Raw genomic sequence first — 18,613 nt, 5'->3', positions numbered from 1 at the left:
GGAAGGAAATGGAGAAAATAGACGAATGCGAAAGTGTTAGGAACACAGGTAGAAAATATAAATGTCAGATATAATTAAAAACAGTAAGAGAAACTGCCCGAGAAGCAAATGTATCATTCTGAAAGGGAATCAGTCATGGACGAAATTAGAACGGAAGACTGAAAGGTTCTATGATGAGTGAAGTACATGAAAGCTTCTCTGTTTATGGCAAGAACCTACCAGTAATAGCAGAACATCTATAATGATTATCGTCATCGTATAAATCACTACAGAAGAGAAGAGGAACAATAGAATAGTATACTAATAAGTGGAGGGTTTACAATTAATTAATATTTCTAATTTTCTTTTACAATAATTTTTACTGGGCATAAAGTTAAAACAATATAATGTATGAAATTTAAGGTGACGATATCAAAACTTTTGGCCAAATATCTTTTATAATAGATGAACTGTTTAGAGAAAGTCCGTGTAAGCCGCCTTTCAATATCAGAATTTTAAAGACTGTAATCGGACGGCGCCGAAGGTCGCTCTGTCTCCGGAATGAAGACCGTCCGTAACAATCGTAGGTGATCGGGCAAAGTGCCAACCAAGAGGAATAGATTGTACAACTTCAGGCAGAGTCGGACTGGAGTTTCTAAAAGTTCTCTCACAGTCAAACTGTCAGGTGCAGGGCCAGTACCACGGCTAAGCCGAGCTCCAGTAACTTCCTTACCAGTTACGGGAGCCCACAACTGGCTCAGAAGGGGGCTTTCGGAAGGAACTGGCTCTTAAGGATAAGGAATCGACTCCTTACCGAAGAGACCACGCCAAAAACCCCTCATGGCGTACGGAAATGGGCGCCTTGAGATATCTTCGGGGCCATCTAACACCTTCTTGGCGGCCAGGTGTCTTCGCTCCTTAAAGAGCTTCTGGACCCGGGCCTACTCCTGCATGCGTTGACTCTTCTTGGACAGTACTGGGTCGAGTAAGTTGTTATCGCACCAAAGTTCAACGGAGGCCTGGGCGACCAAAATATGGTTTTTAGATATGAGGAAAGTGTAGGCAGGACTTCCTCATCGTCCAGGGTCGACTCTACTGTATGATGGCACCGAGTCGACGCTCCTGATACTTCTCTACATCTGGCTGCTGCGCTTGGGTATACTGCCCAAGCAGCCCTCTGAACTTCCCCTTAACCGCCTCCCTCCAACTAAGAGAATCTTCCACCGAACGGAGTGGATGTGCTGGAGGAGAAGGGGAGGGAAAAGGGAACCGGATGTAGGCACCATCGTCGCCAGAATCCACTCCAGCCCTTGAAGGGACTGGAGATGGCTTAGGTATGGCATCAGGGCCCAGCTGGGAACCCCCAATAGGTTCCTCCAAGACAGCGGGTAAACCTGTGAAATCAGGCACCTCTATCTGGAAGGGGGGCTCCTTGCTCACCTGCGGACGGGCTGCATCTCGCAGACAAGCCGTTGATAGGCCTGTGACTTGCGATGGCTTTTGATGGAATCGAACGAACGCCCTGGGATGACTTCAGCCAAGCCCTGATTAAGGAATCGGCATCCAGTCCGGATGAGGTGTACCTCCTCCCGAACCATCAACCGTTCCTCCCCAGGTGTCCAATTAGCTTTGACACGTTCGGTGTCAACTCGCCTATTAGCGTCTTCTGGGTGCGCACGTTTAACATGCACACCCAGGCCAGTTTTCGTGGTAAAAATTCTAGTGCAACCCGGTACGCTACAGGGATATTCAGGCGCTTCATGCGGTGCCGAAACATGAGGGTCCCAGCACTACTACCGGCCCTAGTGGGGGCTTTCCTCCTTTCTGCGTTGGAGCGGGCGACGTACGGTGACAAGGGGTGCTAGCCACTGGCTCCGGATCTCTAGTACGTTAGCTCCCCTGAACACAGCGGCGGACACCGTTCGTCGCCACGGGAGGCTTGCAAGAGCAATACGGGAAAATGTTGCACCAAGCTACGTAAGAGAAACCTATTGAATGTAATTGCAGGTTGGTGAACGGGGAGGGTATTCTGGGGTCAGCAGTTGATCGCTAAAATGGGACATCCAGCAAGATCGGTAGGTCTTCCGTCTGCCAAGAGGGTGGACAGAAGGCCGAAAAAAGATGACCTTAAGAAAAAAGAAAAAGATCGCCTTAAGTAAAAAGAAAAAAAATCACGCCCTCCGTCCCTACTTAGCACCGCCAATTTGACCAGTCGGTTCCAAAACGCATATGAAGTGTTCTTTGGTCCATGCTTGACTTAATAAAAAAGAAACCGGCTTAAATACCTGTTATAGAACCTAAATAAGCAGTCAAAACCAACACTACGCCATGATAACAAATGATACCATAAATCTTGAAAGGGTTAAGTGCTGTACGGAACATGGCTGATGTATACTGAAAGGCTCGTTACCCAAGGGGAGGTACTAGTAGGCTGGAAAACTCGGCTCTGAGTACAACAATACTATAGTTTAGGAACACGTTACACATTTTCTCTGTTTTTTTTTCGAATTCACTGAAATATATATACCATACAGCGTTATTCCGTGGGATGCTTAAGTTCTTTAGGAATCAGCAACGTCTCGGAGAGAATTTCTATAGAAAAATGGTCTCAATTTTTAATATACTCTTTTAGTATACTTGTCATTGATAACTGTAAGATGTTACAGTAAATTGGAAGTAGGATAGTGGTTAGTTATCTTGCTTTAATTATGAGTCCCTAGGTTCGAATCCAATGGCCGACTGTAATAACAGTTTTTCCAAGAATGTTCCTTGACAGTCTGGTTTACTAAAAATAATACAGAATTTACCGGTTTCCTATTGCTTGTTTTTCATAATTGAAAGGAGATAATGAAATACAACTTACCATAATCATAGATGATGTTATTCTACAACAACAGATATGGACCGGAAGAATTTTCAGTGTTGCGTCCATAGAAATTACAGTGTTGTCAGAATAACAATTCCTCCAAAATCTAAGTTAAGGCAGCGACTAGAGGAACGAACTCAACTGTACTGTTTTGGTATCCTGTGAACTACATTTTAAATAATAGTTCTATTTAGTTTGTAATAAGCAAAATGGATTTAACATACAGTTATTAAAATTAAACAATAATGTTATTTAAAAAGTAGTTCACAGTATAACAAGACAACATGATACGTAATCAAATGCAGTTAAGTTCGTTCCTCTAGACTCTGCAGTAACTTGGATTTTGGGGAGTTACTATTCTGGCAACACTGTAATTTCTATGGATGGCAATATTGAAAATTCTTCATATTTTGTGTTGTAGAATAACATTATCTATGATTGTGGTAAGTTGCATTTCATTATCTCCTTTCACTTATGAAAAACAAGCATAAGAAAACATGTCAAATTTTGTATTATTCTTAATAAGTCAGGCTCTTAAGTTTCACCGGGGAAATGCCGGACAATGTCCCACTTTCTTTACATTCTTGTTGTTACTAATTCCATTATACATCAATTTCATATGCTGGTTTCTAAGTATAGTCATTACATGTCCTTCAGATGTTGATGATATAGTGACTGCGATGATGCTGATTGCAATTTTTCCAATTTCAAAGAATCCCAAAGTTTGAACGGAACATGTGTGCTTCAATTGATTAATTATAGTATTATGTGTTAGATAATTTAATGCCTAGAATAATAATAAAATTTTGTTGAGTTTGTATGTTTACTATAGCTTGGCGTTGTTTTGACACAAAACCTGGCAAGCGAATCTTAGCAGTCCCTCCCCTTCTTTCCCCTTATCGCAGTCTTAACAGTGGCACTAACTCATCAACTTTAGCACTAGTAGAGTTTGGTATTTGCAAGTTGCGTAAATTTCGAAACAAACAGTCTACTTTTTCTCTAAGGTGAACTAATTTTTACAGTTCTGCTAATAGTTAACTATATCAGGTTGGTCTATTTAAACCTCGCGCCCTGGAGAGAAACAGTCTTACAGGAGGATAGTATTCGGATTTTAAAATGTGGGGAAAAGAGATCGAGGATGAGAAAAATAGGAAGAAGGAAAGAAAGAAAATGAAAGAAACACTTCTACATTTACTTCATAACGAATTTAAACAGTCGTAAAATGAAAAAGAGGTAACGGAATCCACCACCACAATATTTGCGTAGTTGTTGGCAACATAACATTTTGAAGAAACATATATTTCCCGCCAATTCTGGAGCGTCAGTGTTCGGCCCAATTCTGGCCTTACAGAGAGCTACTATCTAGGCATTCACCTCGTGGGACTGAGGAAAACCTTAATAAGGAAGACCAGCCAGACCCGGGTACATGCCCACGCTCAATGTACCTATTTTAATGAGTTTTTGTTTTTGACGTGTCTGGTAAGGGCACCAAGACAGTGAGGGCAAATCTGTACTGCTTAAAAATGTTTACATGTTAAAATTCGCTTTATATTTTACTTTGAACACGTAATTCAATGTGAATTATATTCTTCTTACACCAGCATGCTTTATTTCCTAGTACTTTAAGTCTATGGTTGTTAGTCATTATAATTATTGCATCATACTCCTCCTTTCCAAAGGTCGTTCTATTAGTATGAAGTTTTAGACTTGGCATTTTGCAACATTGCAAACCTTCGCCAACAGGCAATATGTGGCGAGAATATTTCCACGTGTACTCGCATCGAAATTCTCAGCCCCTGTTTACAATCAGTACAATACGTTTCTATCGTCTTATCATGAAAACAATGCTGTCCAGCGAACCTAACGGTCTTTACTCTCCCTGTTTATTTTTCAACACAAATTGCAACTTCCCAATATTGCCAGGCGTACAAGGTTTTCGCACACTTTCGAACAAGAACACTTGTACAAAATTGAGTGGGCATTGTATGTAAGATTGTATTACATAATAATTAATTCGATCTGTCATAACGTTAATGTCTCAGTCATCTCAAAAGCAGCAATTTATGTATTAATAGTAATTAATTCATGACGGTGCACAAGTAGGTACATTCGGTTCGGCGATTCATGTGCCTGGCAAGCATGAATTAACCATGTAGGGTTGAGAAGCAAGATTTTGACGATAGTACTACAATTGTTGTTTGTAAACAATTTCCCTTTCTAGAGTCAACGGACAGTACTGTTATGGTTTTATTGTTATTGTTTACAGATTTTAGAAATCTAATGTATGACGCAAAATATTAGATTATCATTTTCATGTGTTCTGTGCAAAACATTTTAATGAAAACCTATGAATTGTATCTTCTGCCGTTAAGCATTTACTTCAAAATTTTTCTTCGCGAGCTGTGCCAGCAGAGGATATCATTTCCTGGTAAAATAAATCCTTGAGTGTATAAAATGATTTATTTTACTCAGAATTGCATGTTATAAATATTATTTTTCAAATTATGGGTTCTTGCCGCCCACAACTATAAAATTTGCCGCCCGAGAGGGGTTAATTCTAATCTTTTATTAACAATTCTGTCTCTTCCCTTTGAATTCTGTCTAAGGTATTTTGGGTTTTGATAATAATAATATTAGAAATGCCAGGAAAATCGAATACACATGGATGGAATAAGAATTTGTTGTCAAGTAAAATTATATGAAAGAACTATTTTCAACAGATTCGTCAGAGTATGGCCGCGTACACTTCTACTCGAGAGCCCTGGACTATGCGTGGAAACTTGCCAGAAGACATGGCGGAGAGGTTGTGAAAATCGACCTTTTAGGGACAGAAGAAGAGTTTACCAAGCACCACCCAGAATGGCAAAGGTAAAACTTCTTTATCATCAAGAGTTGTAGTAAGCATATTTCTTCTTCTTTTTCTCGTATTCACATTGAAGGGATATTGGTACGGTGTCTGAGGAGGATCTACCACAACCCAGTAAGTTCGTGATTGATAAACGATTAAGGAGGGACATAGCTTCGACTGGAGAGCATCTTGTCCATGCATTTACTCAGGAATGTCCCGATGTTGCCCTCTGTCTGGATTCCATTAGTTCCTCCAACATTAGACTTTTTACATTTATGCACAAGTGTGGGAAGTCTTATGGAAATGTTATATCTGTTTGATTATCCACAGGTAGAGCAAGAGCATAAGTGTATGTGTAAAATGTTTAATGTTGAAGGAACTAATGTAATACAGATAGTACTTAAAGTATTATCCTCATATTACCTTGTTATATCTATCCATTCATTTTTATTGAAATTATTTTTCAATCACCCTTAAAAGTACAAATAAATTGGTATTAATATTCAGAGAAAAAGTAACATGTATAGAATTATAAGCTAGAGTGCAAATCCGACTTTCATTGACTTTCATTGCGTAGCTAATATATAATTTCCATTCATACTTTAATAATGTAACAATAAAAATATATTTACATAGATGATAGGGACAAAATGGTCGAAAATATTTCAGAGGTATGCATTCTCTTCTGGCCAATAACTGTTTTGATTCAAAAAGTATTTCTCCTCCCATGCATCATTTTTATCTTCATGGTATTAAGATACAATTACTGAATTGGTTAAAAAAATCAGTTTTTACAATTTACCAATTGTTGCAGGTACAAAGTGAATTGGTTTACTACAAGTATTAGGTGGTTAGACCCAACTGAGGATGAACGACGTCTGAAATTTTCATCAAGTAAAATTTTTGAGAACAACAGTTCTAAACCTGTGCAGCATAGGTTTGAGAAACAGGTGGGTTTACTTAGATCTGTACAAATGTTTTAAGATTCCTTAGTTTATATGGTTTCTATGTCTATTGTGTAGTGTACAAACATTTTACTTAATTCTGTTAATTCTGTAAGTTTAATTTTTGTTAATTCTGTATGCATAAATAATGTTCTATTGGTTTTTTCTGTTAGGATAGAACCCATTTAAAAATTGTAATGCTAATGCACGAGGTGGAAGAGTTTAATTTCCGGAAAGCTCGATCTGTAGCACGATTTGTATCAGAAGCTTTTCTAACATAGTTCAAACATGGGTTCTAGGCTAGTTGTCGGTGTTACCAATTTAGCTACCTTATGATCAAATCCATTCTCATGTGCGAATTATCCAGTCAAATATGGTTAAAGAGTTAGGCAAGGATTGACAAATTTTGCAACTTTTCTTTGTCAGTTTTTGGCCAATTTTCTTTAACGATAGTTGAATAACTTTTTCAATCAAACAATATTTAAATCCCGTGCATAGAAACAAAATAAAATCAGACTTCATATGTTGGTAACCATCTTATTGCAGTAGTATCTATATATCTTACATTTTATAAACGTTATTTGCTTTTAGAAACTCCACCTTGTTATTGACCTGTTAACCTCAACAGATGTTACTAGACAACATTTATAGATAGGAGCAAGTTAAGTATCTACAGTTTCTGGCAAGTTGAAATTTAACCCTTGAAGATATTTTCTCATGGCTTCAATTGTTTTGTGGTCGGAGTTTCTGGCAATAACATCCGTCACTTTATTTTCACAGAGCTTCCGAATTTTCCAGGAACTGACTGCAACTCATGCCGAACTTCATCAAGTAGAGCTAAGCATTCACTGAGAAGCATTCCTTGTGTCTCTTGTTTCTGAATTGATGTCGACACGATATTGCAATGACTTTATCAGATTTCTCTTAACGTCTTTGTGCTACTGATCAGTTGCCAAGTCACTAACAATATTGATCTTCATTAAACTAGGCATTCTTCTATCGTTTTCTTGCATGGACAAGTAAATGCATTGAAAATACAAATGTAACCTGGATATATTCCATGCTATAAGCACTTATCTGAAATAAAAGCTTATAGAATATGCTGAATATGCTCGTAAGCACTAATATAAATGCTCTAACCTTTGAAATATGCATTTATATGCACTATAGAACTTAAAATTCGAGCTGTATTATTGTTATTTGAAGCTATTACAAATTTTAACACAAATGCATGCACATAAGCAAATACCTAGGTAAATATGTATTTGCATAAAAATCCGATGTGTAGTTATGAGCAAAAAACTTGCAATACATTTCTTATTCATTGAAAATATTTACATAAACAGATTTTCTTCCAGAATTTACGCTGGTAAGACACCCTATGTTAAAGGAAGGAACAACTGTTTCAGCATAGCAAGTTGGTTAAACGGGGCGTAACGGGAACAAAAATGACACAACAAACACATGTATTGCAGTGTGAGGGAGTCTAGAAAATTTCGAATCAGTTTCCGTGACTACAAGCAAGACCAATCAACTTATAAGAGTATACGTTCGTGTCCTATAGAACATTTATCAAATTTTCGTTTTGACAATTTCTAAATTTAGGTGGTGGACCAATGTATCTCTTCCAAAATTTAAGATGAGGACATCAATGTACTCATGAGCTATGAAGGAGAATAGACTTCTATTTTCAACTATAAAATCACATAACATGATAGTGCATCATCTTAATGGATCATGGGGAAATATATTCAAAATATCGCCTCATGCTAATTTAAATTTCCTGCCATACTTCAGATTTCTTACCGTGTTGTTTACGCATATTTTGACAATTTTTAGATCATAAAACAGTACGAATGAACCAACCAAACTTATAAAGGTATATACGCGTATATTTTATTCTCGAGAACATTTTCGATGTTCATTTTCTGACAATTCCCAAATTTAATGATCGGTTTTGTGTACGCTTCCCGAAATTTGAGGGGAGTGCATAAATGTACCCACGGCTTATGAGAGATAATGGATCCCAGTACTGAAGTAAATAAGCATTTACATTTACTAGACCATTACATTTACATTTATATTTACATTTACATTTAAGCATTCTAGAGAACATTTACTAAATTTAATTTTTTTAGGAATCCTGAAATTTAAGGGATGTCCCTTTTCCAATATTTAATAGGAGTGCATTCCCTACTCACTTCTTATAAAATGGTGTGGACACGTATATAATGATATACGGTAATAAATTCCCGTTAAAGGGCATAAAAATAGGTAACAAACATGAAATTTACATTTTTAGCAATACTTTATCCGGAAAAGGAAACAAGATGGACCAGAATTGTTGGCTGCTGTTCTCACGTTGCTGTTATTGCGTATTTTTTATCATATGCGAGATACTTATCGAAGATTATTCGACCAGCTGAGATACTCAGTAAAATGTTCACGAAAACCGAAATTGTTCCAATAGTGGACGAAAACAATGATGAGGAATCATATTAAACACACATATACAATAATACCATCGAAGCAAACTAAACACATAAATACCTATTAACAACAGGCATATTATTAACCAACTGTTACAAAACAAGAACAATTACTAAACAAAGATCTATATATATCACAGAACGTTGATTATGTGCAAAATTAACACAAAATGCGGGAATCTATAATTTCAGTTGATGTACAGCAGTGGCGTAGCCAAGGGAGGTGCGAACAGGATCGAGAATCCCCTTCATCCCCAGAGACCAATTACCATTAAGACAAAAATTACTTGTTATCATAAGATTCCAATTTTATAACAACTTCATCCGCCCATTCAAACGTATTGGTTATCCTAGTGTTGTACAGTGTGTATCATATGTATACCACATAGATGCCGACCTATGTACATTTGCCTTTTTTCACTGAGGTACACTTGCAAACAAAATGAAAAAAAATGTTGTTAGGAACCCTCTCAAGACAAAACTGGCAAAAAATTGTGGGTTTCCCAGTTAGTGTTGCACTAATTTTTAACCCCAAAAATTTTCCAAAAAAATATTTTCCGACTTTTCTGTTGTTGAGAACACCTAACATCTTTTTTTTATGCAAATCAGTTCAGCCGTTCAGGAAAAAAAATCAATTTTCCTTTCCCCCCTCCTAGCCTCCCTCCAAAAGCGTTTGGGGGCTGAAACTTTTGGAAACTGAGTTTCTCATAAATGTTATTCGAAACTGTAAATTTGGTGCAGATATTCTTGGGGGCAGTTTTCACATGCTTATTCCGCTAGGCCTTTTGTCAATATTCAAGATTTAATGGATGGTCCTATGTACCCTTCCCAAAATGTGTGGGCTGAATCGTCAAAGTAACCTTGCCAAAATCAAGGAAACATTGACCTCTATGACGTCATACCATATCTCTCAGTTAATCATCCATAATCCAGGCAATATTATTACAGTTGAGCTATAGGCAGTTGACATTCTAATTCTAGTTCTTGGCAGCAATGCTCTTTGAAATTGGCTTACAAAAGCTGGTGCTGCATCACGAAAAGTGCCTCAACAAGGATGATGCAGATGTTGAAATGTACGCTATATATATATCACTAACTCTATAGTAAAGAATATTTTCTTCTATGTTCTTTCTTTATTGTACAGTCGATTGGAACTTAATTTCTAAATGCGTCTTGTAAATCATTAAATTCTTAAATCTGCATGAAATTCTATACATTAGCTAATGATACAAAGCTCTTGCCAAAGCTGTGTCTTGGATCCAGAAATTTTATGCTGTATTTTTTTTATTTTTAGCACGATGTGAAGAATGAGTATCGATGGACAGTGAGCAAAGGTCTTGGATTTGGATTGAATGCAAAAGTATCTGTGGGTATTCCGTTTGGGTTTGACGTTACCACTTCCTTCTCAAGTGATCTTAGTCTGGAGGAAAGGAAAGATGTCTCCTATTCGAGAGTGGAGAGCTTCTCCATTCAGAATGAGATAGAAATTCCAGCAATGAAAAAAGTTACAGTAAGACATCTTTGTTTTCTCTTATATTTTTATCTATAACTACTGACATCATCGAACCTGTTGTTTGTTGCCTTTATCACGTGCTTATAGATACACAGCACATGCAAAGAATTATAAAATTCTTCGATATTATCAGTATTTAACGGATTTTCTTGTTTAATCATGAGATATATAAATTGTGAGTTAATGTAAAAGGTCATGCGTACTTTTAGAGAAAATAAAAAAAGCTAATTTATAAACTCAGAAAATGATACTTTACGAGTGCCATATCACGTATATTGTCAAGGAGTTTAATATTTTATTTTCATTATGAAAAATATTATGTATATTAATTTCAAAGGAAACATCGTAGCGGTGGACTCATGTTCATGTGGTCCCGGGTTTGACTTCCGGCCTGTGCTTCTCAATTTTTGGCGTCCACCCAGCGTTGTGAGGCAAACTGAGGAGTCATGTAAATGAAAGACGTGATGACCACTAGATGTAGAAAGCTTCCGATTAATGACAGGGCGATGCAGTGCGCTGACCACGTGCACCTCATTTAGTGATGAGCAAATGCAAGACCAAGACCAAGACCGGAGTGGTCTTGGTCTTGCACATCCAGTCTTGATCTTGGTCTTGCACTGGAACCCTTGGTCTTGGTCTTGCACACCCGTTCTTGGTCTTGCTTGCAAGAGTCTTGCAAGTTTTGCATTTAAGAGAACTTATGCTTTTCATAGGTAAATTTTACTTTGGATATAAAGGATAATAAACTCTACAATGCGCCAATAGTAACGGAAATACAATGTATGTTTCTAAATGTAATATAGTTTTACTTTCGTGTAAGTATGATGATAGTGTACAACATAGGTGATGTCCTTTATTTTTTTAAAATGTACCCACGCTTCATTACTTATAAGATAAATCACAACGCTTCGGAATCTGTTTATATTTTTTAACAGATCCAACACTCCACTGGTTCCCAAACTGGTGAGGCTACCCCTGAGACGCAAGAAAGGAAATCAAGACGGCATAGATTATTCAAAAACCATGAATTGCAAAATCATTTTTACAGTTTAAAGGCGTCAGATTTTGCTTTTCAACCACGATTAGCTAATCTTTGTATTAAACGAACGAGACTTTATTTTATTGCTTCAACTATGTACTCTATGAGGCAGAAACATGGACATTACGCAAAAGCGGTGAAAAAATTGCAGGCTCTCGAAGCATGGGCACTAGAAAAAAAGGACAGCATTAGCTGTGTTGAACGGAAGACGAATGAGGTGTTAGAAATATTAGCAGTAGGGAGAAAAGAAGAATTTTAGATATTGTTAAGAGGAGGAAGACGAGGCTGAGGATATTTGGGATATTGGCTGAGAAGGAACTGTATTATGAGGGACGTGCTAGATAGTATTGTGGAAGAAAAGAGAGGGAGAGAGCGAAGGAGACTAGTTGAAGGAAGGTATTAAAACAGAAAACTTCTACGTCAAGACGAAGAGACTAGCTGAGGACCAACATACGTCGAAGCTTCTCAGTTGCAGTAAGTAACCTGCAAGTAATAGCAAAATAGCTATGATGATGATAATGATGATGATGATATGTTCAGCAATATTAACCAAAAAAAGATAGAGAGAAAATTAAAATAATAATGATTATAATCAAACCTCTTAATATTTGAGAATAATTTGAGTGAAAACTGAAAACGACTCAACTGTCTATGTCTTTGATGTAAACTCAATTTATATAAATACTTTTAACCTGTATCAGAAACACAAAATAATGGCATCAAACTCCAAGTTATTTGAAGTCTTACTTGTGAATATGGATTACTAGCATCAATACCCACTTCTGGGGGTTAATATGTATATATATAGATATATACACCAGGTTGTAACATCAAAGTGAAACTAAAAAAACCTTCCAGTCCTGAACCTCATACGTTTTAAAAATTTGATTGAGATCGGTTGAGTGGTTCAAGAGTTATTAAGTCACAAACTTAGTCACTTTTATTTTTATTTATATTGATTTTTGTACATCTCCCTCTCCTCCTCCTCTCCTACGTTGTTCCGTGAAAGTGAACTGACAAATAACATTCTAGGCTTGAACCCCATCTATGTTAAAATTTTGATCGAGATTAGTAGTTTGGTTCAAGAGTTATTAAGATTTATTTATTATTTTGTAACTCCCCCTTCTCCCTACCCTAAGTTTTACAGTCAAAGTGAAATGATTAAAACACTCAAAGGCCCAAACGTCATCTATGTTGAAAATTTGATCGAGATCGATCGGGGGGTTCAAGAGATTAGGAGTCACAAATATAGTCACTTTCAATTTTATAATACAGATTTATTGTTGTAATATAATGTTATATCACTCAATCCTCGATGTGCCGTATACCTAAGGAGCAGGCTGGTAGCCAGCCCAAAATGTAGGGGGAACCGGCTGAAGTTAGGGGGGCCCGAGCCAACCATATTATTATTCATTTGCAAGCCCACCGTGAAATTTTAGGGGGGTCGGCCCCCTAGACCCCACCTGCATAGGGGCCTGCTAAGGAGGCTAAAGTTATATTGATAAAAAAATTATTCAACTTATAAGCATCCGCTCATGAAATCAAACTTGCGGTCACATGCACGAAGTTTTTGTCAATGTCGTGAAAATGTTATTTCGATATTAATTTTTTGAGCACGCTTTAAAAATTTCCAAGTGATACTTGAGTCTCGGAACCATGGCCATACCTATGGAGGCGGCACCTATGGTGTACGGAATTACCAAGGTTCAATACTACATTTCTCTTTAGTTTTGGAAGAAGAACACCACTAATACGCTTAGAAACGAAATGAAGTATCTAGTTTAACGTCCCACGTTATGCACCAAAGCTAAGGGAGACGGTGATTATGAGAAATGACTGAAACGGTGGTGGAATGAAGAAATTAGGAGGAAACGAAAAAAGCCGAGAAAATCCATGCACATGACGTTTGTCCACCAAAAAGCTCACATGGCGCAAGATGACACCTATGTGGCTTGAAAATGAGCAATATCTACAGAAAATGCGAACAACCAATTCAGAAAATGACATACTGTAGCTATATGCCAAAAGGGGCAGATTGACTCACACGGATTGCATGAACTACTGTGAACACACTCACTCCAGTAGCATTTTTACTGAAGCCAAGAAATCCATCCACTTCTTTTTTACATTCTATAAAATCATTCAAGTAGTGCCGGTACTTTTGCAAGACTCTTGCGCAAGAGTCTTGGTCTTGGTCTTGGTCTTGTAGGTATAGTCTTGGTCTTGCACCCCTTGGTCTTGGTCTTGGTCTTGCATGCAAGACTCTTCCAAAAACTGCAAGACCAAGACTCTTGTGCTCATCACTAACATCGTTGTGTTGGACTAGTTCAACCAGTCGCTAACAGATGGCGTTGGAGCGACATAGGCCCTCAAAGGGGCTGTTATGCCAAGAGGTTTGGTTTTTTATATATTATTAATTATCTGTTTTTGGAAAAATATCAAAGTTGTGTTTCTTTTAAAATTTCAGTTTCACAAAACGCAGTCTGTAAATGTCGTAAATTGTCTAAAAAATGTCACGTCAATATAAGCTTTCTGTAATTCCATGTTTTGTTATTGTTAACACAAACACATTGCATTAACCCTCCATCGCACGCGTGCTTAATTACAACATCAAGTCACGCGCGCGGAGTCCCACTCCGCAATATTCATTTATCTTCCTTTTAATGTTTATTTTGTTTTGAAGCGATTTTAAATTTTTGAATATTTTCTTTTAAATGTTTTTGACAATTGACAACGTATATTTTACAGAATAAACTCCTTTGAACAGTTCTAATATTTTATTACTCTACCTGACTTAGCCAAATCTAAGTCAATTATTCCGAAACTTCTTTTGACTTTGTGTAAAGTGCTTTTCTGTTGCACAGTAGGATTCATCTACAACTAGATACGACTGAGTTTGTGGCGAATTATAAGCTACTTCTCTTGTAATGAGTAAACTATTTTTCTCACTACTTACATATTCTTTTGGAATTCCCGCTAGCTTCCATGTAAACCCACGATGACCCAATAAGTGCTTCCGAAGCATAGTAGTAAAACATTGGATTTGTTTAAACACAAACTATTTGCTGAGCAAAACAATATATTCACATAAACTACATACGTGTTACAGTTTCGCCAACAGATGTCTCAGCTCTTGTTTGTATAAAAGACTGCACATTTCTCATGTATCTCATAGTGTCTGATGAAGTCAAAGTGTTAGTTGGCGGAACTGTAACACGTATGTAGTTTTTTTTAATGTGAATATATTGTGTTGCTCAGTAAATAGTTTGTTTGTGTTTAAGTTTATATAAAGCAAAGGTTCTACTTATGGAGAATATTACAGTTAGATTTGTAATTCATAAATCTGTGATCGAATCTTGGCAATACGACTTTCTGTTATTTTTATTTCTACAATCCAACTGTCAACCATTACTAATTATTTTGTTTACTTCTTTATACACAGTTTATTGTTGCTCTTAATGCATTAAATAGAAAATGAGCATAAGTAGGCACTATCACTTTTTTTGCAAAGTGTCCCAAGTTCAATCTCACAATAAGCAACCCCTGATTCTTGCATCACCTAACGGCAAATTCAACGTAATCACTTGCAATTTTCTGCATCATGCAAATGTAGAGGCAAAATATAATGAATGCATCAAGAATATTTCACAAGAGGTACAATTTATTAATACTTTCTCTGAAAAAATCTTTAAACGAACATTCATGGTTTATTGTTTTCAAATTTATGTCACGAACATTCGTAAAACTTGGAAAAACATGATTCATGATGTGTTCTGATTTTTGAAAGCACATAATCACAGTAAAGTACATTTGCTTCAACGTAGTTGTCAGCGAACGAAATCATCATGAATATTAGAAATTCAACTTCAGTTCATCATTGTCACTATTAATAATCCTTATATGTTCTTGCATTTTTCGCAGGATAATTTCGAAGATCTGAAAAAAAAACTCAACGTAAAGCGGTGCCCGCTCATGCTTGTTTGTATTGATTGCATTAGGAACAAAGCAAGTTGCTAATTAACAATGACAATCAGTTTTATTTTAGAAATAAAAATAAAAGGAAGTAGCACATTCGAGCACATACCTGTGAATTTCAAATCCGACGCTTAAACAACTATGCTACGGAAGTATTATTGAGCCACTATTGGCTCACAAGGAAGCTAATATCAATTTCAGTATTATGCTATTGGAAATTCAAATATTCTCTTCATTTCTAGAGATCGAGAATTTATCTTTTCGTTACTGAAGTTATAAATATCAATACAATAAATATATCAGTGTAATATATTGAAAATAAATCAAAATAAAACCTGTATATCCTTCGTTAATAATAATAATAAAATAATAACAAATGCACTTGTTTTGATGTGTTAAGTTTTGTGAATGAAGTATAGTGATTCATGAATGTCTCTAAAATATTGTAACTTGTAATTTTCCTTATAAAATTGCTGAAGAAGTATAAATAAATAAATGGAGAGTAAAATGTAAGCAGTGTATAACTAACAAAAACTATAACTCTTTTATTTTGTGAAGGTAACGTATACAATAGAAGAACGGCGAGCGACAATCCCTTTTGAAACGGAAGTGTTTATCGAAGGCTGGGTTCGAGCTATTTACACAAGTAAATCTGTTAATAGATGGTATTGGCGGATCCCTGTATCTGATCTAGCAGACAAGAATTTCAAGCTAGATGGGAAGGCTCTCAGGTAACCTAATTTAATATTAATTCTTCAATTTTTCTATATGCCATTTTACTATTTCCTTACTTTAACCAAAGATATAATTCAACTACATATGCTTACAGACTTGGAATATTTATTTACCCGTAAGCCTAACGAAATATTTATCTCTGATATTTGAATCAGATAATGCAAAAAGGACACACGAACTTAGTTTTGAAAAAAAAAAGACATTTTAGTTTTGAAACAATAAAATCAAAACGAACCATTTTTTCCATGTAGATAAAAATTACATTGATTGAATACTGTATATTGAAATCATTTTTTTTCTTGCTCATTACATTTCCATGGTAACATTTTTTCCTGAAGCCCTTCTTGCACATAAATTATAGACGAAGCGCTGTATGCATGTAGTTTTATTTCCTTATTATTTTGCTGCTCTTTGTTAACACAGAACTGTGTTAAAACGTTTTTTGCCCAGTTAAAAATCTATAGTAGGTATAAAAAACGTAACTCCAAATGGAAGCAAAGATATGATTATTGACTACACTAATTTTCTAAACACAATGCATTGCATATTGTGTTAAGGACTGTTCTCCGTTTAAAGAAAAACTATCAACCGTTTTAGATTTCTGGCTCAATCTGCTCAACTGTAGGCCAAATCATGATCAACTCATAGATGTGTTTGTGCTCATCGGGAACATAGGTCAGAAGTTTCCTGAAGTCATTGACTTTGGCACTCTTGATAGAAACTTTACATGTGACATAATTTTTCAGGTGATGGCAATGTTGGTTTTTCAAGTACTTTGGACATTTTGAATTAGTGTTTCACTATACTGTCAATGGTTTGACTTGTAAAGATTTTACCTAAGTTCTCTTTATAATAAGACAACTACAATTAATTTTAGGTTAGTTGACATATACTTAGGTTAGGAATCTACGAACATTGTAATATAATATGTTAGGGCTACGTCCTCTTTTCGATCTCTGTAATTTGTGTCTGGGCGGAAACACATACTATAATTCTCCATGCAGAAAGAGCTTCAGTCATTGTTTCAAGCCCATTCTGCTGACAATAATCAAAGTTTACGTCTGTTTATAAAATGCTAGACTAAATGAAACTGAAGCCCTTTATGTACAGAAACTTAGGTGTACCCAATAGGAACAAAAATCCGTTCTTAACTCAACTTCGCCATATTGGTGACTCAAGCCGTTTTTGGATGAACTAATTTATTTAGGGCTATAGAATATTTGAGTTTCAAAAGTTATCTCTGTATCTTTGATTTCCTTTGGTTACAAATACCGAGTTTCCCTCCCCAAGTTGTAAGGATATCTTTAGTCAAGGTGACCAGACGTCCCGTTTTATCCGGGACAGTCCCTTTTTTCCAACCGTTATCCCGTTTTTTTCTGATTCTCAAACGGGACGCCTAAATGTCCCGTTTTTAACTAAAAATGACCTAGGTGTCCGGTAATTATTATTCAAAATATAAATCGTAAATGCTAATTCCATTCTCTTCCTTACCAACACTCGTTGCCAAGGTTCAACCGTGTCTAGAACTTCTGAATTTTCAAATAGTAATTAAGTGTTCGTGGTTCAAGTGAGAATTGAGTGGGAATTCTGAGTGTTCAACTAGTTAAAAGAATTGTTGGGTAGAACTTGCAATCGGGAACCATTATTTGTTGTGTGGTACACGTGAAGTTAGAAACGGTGTGTTATCACTCTTACTTGTGTATTTTCTAAATTGAGAACACTGCTGAGTCCCAAAATGCAATCTGGAAGTCAGATATCCCCCCCCCCGTACCCGATTCGTATACGTCCCGTTTTCGCAAGTGAAAATTCTGGTCACCTTGTCTTTAGTACGCCTAGTTACTGTCACCTGTTTTCATATAAAACTTGTTACTCATTATTAGAGACACGATTTTGTGGTAAATAAGAATTCGTAATTTCGTTATATAAAAATGCGTAAAGCGGGATAAAATCAGTGAATAAAAATTCAATGTAAGAACACTATTTTCCTTGGCATTTACAATTAGTTACCTTTTACTTCACCATAATTGCCACTTATCAATCGTCATGACATGAGCTCATGCATCACTATATTAAACAATATTTGAGTTTTTAAAAATAACACTAAGCATCCTCATTGAATAAAACTATCATTTAAAGAAAAAAATACACAGAACATTAATAGAAAAAAATAACTTTAGTGTTCACATTTTACTTATGTAAATAACACTCAAGCATTGTTGCAATGT

At 36.2% G+C, this 18,613-nt stretch overlaps 1 protein-coding gene across 1 annotated transcript in view; it reads left to right on the top strand.

The window, feature by feature from the left end:
* LOC145661928 (uncharacterized) overlaps nt 1-18,613 on the top strand; it is a 36,659-nt gene that overhangs the window by 16,207 nt on the left and 1,839 nt on the right. The window contains exons 3-6 of the mRNA XM_081727277.1: nt 5,566-5,713; nt 6,508-6,643; nt 10,421-10,636; nt 16,212-16,384. Of these exons, the coding sequence (XP_081583403.1) occupies nt 5,566-5,713; nt 6,508-6,643; nt 10,421-10,636; nt 16,212-16,384 (673 nt within the window). The remainder of the gene's footprint in view (nt 1-5,565; nt 5,714-6,507; nt 6,644-10,420; nt 10,637-16,211; nt 16,385-18,613) is intronic.

This window comes from Thermobia domestica, chromosome 10 (assembly GCF_964235325.1).
Source record: "Thermobia domestica chromosome 10, izTheDome1.hap1.1, whole genome shotgun sequence".
In the NCBI taxonomy this organism is placed as follows: Eukaryota; Metazoa; Arthropoda; class Insecta; order Zygentoma; family Lepismatidae; genus Thermobia; species Thermobia domestica.
This window is presented reverse-complemented; position numbering and strand designations above follow the sequence as displayed.